General features: G+C 47.7%; 1 protein-coding gene across 4 annotated transcripts in view; it reads right to left on the reverse strand.

Moving 5' to 3' along the window:
* chd3 (chromodomain helicase DNA binding protein 3) overlaps positions 1-6,000 on the reverse strand; it is a 34,505-nt gene that overhangs the window by 15,690 nt on the left and 12,815 nt on the right. For all 4 annotated transcript variants that reach the window (XM_035520086.1, XM_035520087.1, XM_035520085.1 and 1 more), the window contains 7 exons: positions 4,845-5,014; positions 4,358-4,535; positions 3,290-3,376; positions 2,418-2,503; positions 1,649-1,782; positions 1,268-1,412; positions 458-623 (listed from right to left, as the gene is read on the reverse strand). In XM_035520086.1, coding sequence (XP_035375979.1) covers positions 458-623; positions 1,268-1,412; positions 1,649-1,782; positions 2,418-2,503; positions 3,290-3,376; positions 4,358-4,535; positions 4,845-5,014 — 966 coding nt within the window. The remainder of the gene's footprint in view (positions 1-457; positions 624-1,267; positions 1,413-1,648; positions 1,783-2,417; positions 2,504-3,289; positions 3,377-4,357; positions 4,536-4,844; positions 5,015-6,000) is intronic.

Consider the following 6,000-nt stretch of genomic DNA (forward strand, 5'->3'; position numbering starts at 1 on the left):
ATGTGGGTTAGTTGTATCATTAAAGTCATTCAGCTGTCAGAGAATTTCTGAGCACAGAAATTGTATCCTAAAATGTAACCAGTCATCATCAGCAAGAACATTCCAGACCCACTGTAGCCTCTGTGTCTTAAATGTGTGGCAGAAGGCAAGCTCACAAATTAGCAGCATGTGTTTTTGAGTTTGATGTTCTCAAACAAGGCCCACTCTTCCCTCTAGTGGACAAACAATGCCCGCTCTCTTTATTTCCACAATTATTTGTATATGAGTATACAAAGTATGAGTATTTGTATATGTGGGTGACAATGGATAAGTGTGTGGCGTGACAGTGTTGTGTATTTGTGTGTGTGTTTGTTTGCGTTTGTATGTTGGTGTATGTGTGTGTTTGTGTGAAAATACTGTGCATGTATTTGTGTGTGTGTGTGGGGGGTGGGGGGGGGGGGGGTGCATGTGCAGGCACCTGGCTTGGAGGTGCAGGGTGTATTGGTGCAGCTTTGCTCGGGTGTGGGAGTAGCTGTTTTGATGGCAGGAGAGGAAGCTCTTGAAGATTTCTTGGAGTCCGCAGTGACCTCCGGCTTCAGCTCGGGTATACTCCACCTCCCGTTAATGTGCTCAAATTCCTGCACCTGCATGCACCAGCACAGGAAACACTGTTAACACACTAACCCCTCAGTTAATCAGTGCTTTAATTAAATTTCCTTTTTTGGCTGTTCCACTTTTCTCTGCTGACAAAAAATATGCTCTCATAAATCTTTTTCACAGATCATGCAGTGGTTTTCTTTAACTTATTGTTCCAAAAAAATAAAAAATCCAGAAAGCTCTTAATGGTCCGTTCTGAATGTATTCCATCCCTGCCTTTGTGCAGAAACTGCCATGCTGCATCCAGCAATTATGGAAGTGCATGACAGCATCTTTTACAGAGACCAGGCATATATAACAGTTGCTCAAATTTCATATGCAGATACAATTTACTGTAGCCAAGGTGAGCATGTATGTTCAGGTGGTTTTATCATCATTCCTGCTTGAAGCATTAGATGTGTTACTCAAATAGAAAGAGGGCACCAGTGTTTCTAGAACTTGGGGGGCCTACCTAAACAGATCACCGGATCGCAGAAATATATTTGATTATTAACCAAACAAATTACTTCTATCTTTATAATTAAATAATAAATGGGACTTTAAAGTTAGGTACAGATATTTGCAACTGATCTCGCCAGACCTAAGATCAACATCAGAGGTAAACGTCCACGAGGGTAAACCAGGAGCGGACCTTTTTTTTCACCAGGCTCATGACTCCGATGCGGGTCAGTACGGGCTGCCTGCAGAGGCCCTCCCTGGGCACGCCATCAGCAAATGTCTCCGAGCCGTCAGCCACAGGCTCACACAAGTGCCTCATGAAGAGAGACACATAAGCCCTGCCGAGGGACGGAGGGGGAGAACAGGGGATGGAAAAAAAAGAGAACAAGAACAAGAAAGCAAGAGAGAGGGAGAGAGTTAGGGGGAGGGCAGGAGGGATGACGGATTGGACGTTTCGAGTAAATGCTGCAGCCCTGAGCAGGGGTGCTAATTCCTCTACTTCATCTCTCAACCATTTGTTGCTGCTTTGTTTTTAGTCGGTCTTATTTATGCGCTTCTCGGATGCATTTCTTACTTGAACTCTTTTTCGCTTTTGCCCCGCAGGTCTCGTACCAGCCACTGGCAGGAGAAGGCATCCTGGGAAGGCATACCCCACCGCATCACCGCGTTCAGGAAGGCCTTCCTCTGACGAGTGTTAAAGCCCAACACCTAGAACACATACAAACACGTGCACAATGTGCGGTTCTAAAGGTGGAGGAAATTTTGATGGCTCTGTTAACAAAGTGCATGACAGCCAACATGCATGAACAAACAGAACATACAAGACTTCCATGCGCTCAGACATATTCATTCATGATTGTGGGAAACGAGGAGTTACAGACCAAACGTCTTCCAGTGGTGCTAACAGGGAAACAGCCCATGCAAGACAGTGTAAACCTGGGACTAAAAGTGCACCAGCTACATTTAGAATAAATAAGTGACTTGTGGCTGAAATTAACTTGGCACAAAAAGCAAAAATAGTTGAAAGCTGGTGTGATTCTCTACAATCCAAACAACAGGGTGCAAGAAGGGGAAAGAATGGCCAGTGAAGGGAATGCTGCAGATCTGTCAGCTGCGTGTGTTTTGAAGAGCGCAAAGCCAGAGCTATTGTTTACACTGGCTCCTCCAACTCAGCAAGTGATCAAACACTTTATAAGGGCCAATAAATCATTATAATCATTTGGCAAAAAGCTGAGGTTGCATGTAACGAGTGTAAAATCAAAAGAGCATGAGAAATAAGTCAGAAATCTCTGTCCAAGCTAACAAATATGAGCAATGCGTATGGAAGCATGGACCCATTTTACCTCGAGGTTACCCCCCACTCTGGCCAACAGGGGGGGCAGAGGTTTATCTTTTTCATTTCTGATCTGCCTCCGGGACTGCCTCCGACCTGCGTGAAGGAGAAGCAGTCAGTGAAGGTCTGACCTAATCATCACTGCAGTAAATGGGATTACATGCCGCAGTACACCCCATGACGATATATCTCTACGACAACCCACAACAGTCACCTTACATGGTTTGTCTATCCCCACTGAATGTGTGTGTGTGTGTGTATGTGTATGTGTATCTGTGTGTGTGTGTGTGTGTGTGTGTATGTGTATGTGTGTGTGAGTGTGTGTGTGTGTGTGTGTGTGTGTGTGAGTGTGTGTGTGTGTGTGTGTGTGTGTGTGTGAGTGTGTGTGTGGGTGTGGGTATGTGTGTGTGTGTGTGTGTGTGTATGTGTATGTGTATGTGTGTGTGTGTGTGAGTGAGTGAGTGTGTGTGTGTGTGTGAGTGTGTGTATGTGTGTGTGTGAGTGTGTGTGTGTATGTGTATGTGTGTGTGTGTGTGAGTGTGTGTGTGTGTGTGTGTGTGTGTGTGTGTGTGAGTGTGTGTGTGTGTGGGTGTGTGTGTGTGAGTGTGTGTGTGTGGGTGTGTGTGTGTGTGTGTGTGGGTGTGTGTATGTGTGTGTGTGTGTGTGAGTGAGTGAGTGTGTGAGTGTGTGTGTGTGTGTGTGTGTGTGTGGGTGTGTGTGTGTGTGTGTGAGTGTGTGTGTGTGTGGGTGTGTGTGTGTGAGTGTGTGTGTGTGTGTGTGTGTGTGTGTTTTGTCTGTGTGTGAGTGTGTGTGTGTGTGTGTGGGTGTGTGTGTGTTTTGTCTGTGTGTGAGTGTGTGTATCTGGATTGGTGTTTTCCTCACCCTCAGGCCTCTCGTCGAAGTCCTCGTCTTCCTCCTCTGAGCCCACTGAGTATTCAGACTGGTTGTCAGAAATATCAGCGTGCCACTCTGAAACAGCGGAGAGTCGTGTCAGGCTGGGAGAGGGCTACAAGCCCAGCTGGGTGTGAGTGCAGGTCACACATGCCCAACAGCTTTGAGTCAGAATTTAGTGAGAAAATCTAAATCCAGCATTTGTGTCCAAGTGTTGCTGTATCTTTCCAACAAGCATTTAAAGGGACAAAAGAGTGTGTGTGTGGTGTGTGTGTGGTGTCTGGAGTGTGTGTGCGTGGTGTGTGTGTGCGGTGTGTGGAGTGTGTGTGTGTGTGGTGTGTGTGTGTGGTGTGTGGAGTGTGTGTGTGTGGTGTGTGTGTGTGGTGTGTGGAGTGTGTGTGCGTGGTGTGTGTGTGGTGTGTGTGTGTGGTGTGTGTAGTGTGTGTGGTGTGTGTGTGATGTGTGTGTGGTGTGTGGAGTGTGTGTGCGTGTGTGCGTGGTGTGTGGAGGGTGTGTGCGTGGTGTGTGTGGTGTGTGCGTGGTGTGTGTAGTGTGTGTGTGTGGTGTGTGTGGAGTGTGTGTGTGTGTGGAGTGTGTGTGTGTGTGGAGTGTGTGTGTGTGTGTGGTGTGTGTGTGGAGTGTGTGTGGTGTGTGTGTGTGTGTGTGTGTGTGGTGTGTGTGTGTGTGGTGTGTGGAGTGTGTGTGCGTGGTGTGGTGCGTGGAGTGTGTGTGTGTGGAGTGTGTGTGGTGTGTGTGCGTGGTGTGGTGCGTGGAGTGTGTGGTGTGTGTGGTGTGTGTGTGGTGTGGTGTGTGTGGTGTGTGGAGTGTGTGTGCGTGGTGTGTGTGTGGTGTGTGGAGTGTGTGTGTGTGGTGTGTGTGTGGTGTGTGTGTGATGTGTATGTGGTGTGTGGAGTGTGTGTGCGTGGTGTGTGTGGTGTGTGTGTGTGGTGTGTGGAGTGTGTGTGCGTGGTGTGGTGTGTGGAGGGTGTGTGGAGTGTGTGTGGTGTGTGTGTATGGTGTGTGTGTGGAGTGTGTGTGGTGTGTGTGTGGTGTGTGTACCCTGGTCCTCCTGGGCAGCATCGTTGTAGTTGACCTGCTTGCGGACCCTCTTGCCCTTGCCCAGGTTGCGGGCCAGGTCCTCCTGCTGCTGCTCGTAGTGGTGGCGCAGCAGCTTCTCCCAGTAGTCCGGGTCCACGTTCTCCTCCTGCTTAATGATCTCCCTCTCAATCTCCTCAATCTGTAGAGCCACACACACACACGCACGCACACCACACACACACACACGCACGCACACCACACACACGCACGCCCACACACACGCACACCACACACACATACGCACGCACACCACACACACACACACCACATACACACACACAGATGAGGCTGAAGGACGAGTGAAACCAGTGCTGGGGTAAGAAGCAGAAGCATGTTATCTATCACCTAGCATTTTTTCATTCTCCTTTATTACTTCAACTCCTCTTCCTCCTCTCAGCATCCCTCCGTCCCTTCCTTCCCTTCTTCTCTCTCTGTGCGTGTCTCTCACCTTGTCGTCCTCGCGAACTGTGTACTGGGCTACTTTAAAGGAGCTCAGGTACTCATTCATGTTCTGCATGTCTGTGTCGTCTGTGGCGTCCTGGCTGCGGTCCAGCAGGCGCTCAATGGCGGCGTTGTCATAGTGGATCACACTGCTGTCCTCATCCTTATTGTCCCCGGCTGGACACCCCCCCCCCCCCACCCCCCCCCCCCCCCCCCACACACACACACACACACACACACACACACACACACACACACACACACACACACAGAGATATGTGATCCAGTCATTCAGGACACTAAATAACATGAGGCAGCATTATTTACAATGCATCAGACAACTTTGATTTTCACAAGCCAGAGTTTAAGTCATACTTAAAAACAAAGGGAAAAAAATTAATGGTTGCAGCCAGAACTAGCATGGCACATAACACACAAGATGAAGATGTCAACATGTTCATGTCAAGTTTCAAAGTAGATCCATTTTTTAAAATATTTAATCGCGTTACTACAGGAGTGCTTCTCCTGCTATATGCTGGTGGACCACTGCACTGCACTGTTTATTGTGTCTCATGCTATAATGAAAGCAGGTGAATTCAATCTGTTATTTAAGAGGAGTGGTCAAAGTAAACTGTGCATGGCAAGATGTGTATTCTACAGTGATCTACAGTAAACCCTCACTGTAAAAACCAGTGGGACACAGTAAACCCTCACTGTTAAAACCAGTAAGATACAGTAAACCTTCACTGTAAAAACCAGTGGGACACAGTAAACCCTCACTGTTAAAACCAGTAAGATACAGTAAACCCTCACAGTAAAAACCAGTGGGACACAGTAAACCCTCACTGTTAAAACCAGTAAGATACAGTAAACCCTCACAGTAAAAACCAGTGGGACACAGTAAACCCTCACTGAAAAACCAGTGGGACACAGTAAACCCTCACTGTAAAAACCAGTGGGATACAGTAAACTCTCACAGTAAAAACCAGTGGGCTACAGTAAGCCCTCACTGTAAAAACCAGTGAGACACAGTAAACCCTCACTGTAAAAACCAGTGGGATACAGTAAACTCTCACAGTAAAAACCAGTGGGCTACAGTAAGCCCTCACTGTAAAAACCAGTGAGACACAGTAAACCCTCACTGTAACCCTCACTACAGTCCA

This window comes from Electrophorus electricus, chromosome 19 (assembly GCF_013358815.1).
Source record: "Electrophorus electricus isolate fEleEle1 chromosome 19, fEleEle1.pri, whole genome shotgun sequence".
Classification (NCBI taxonomy): domain Eukaryota; kingdom Metazoa; phylum Chordata; class Actinopteri; order Gymnotiformes; family Gymnotidae; genus Electrophorus; species Electrophorus electricus.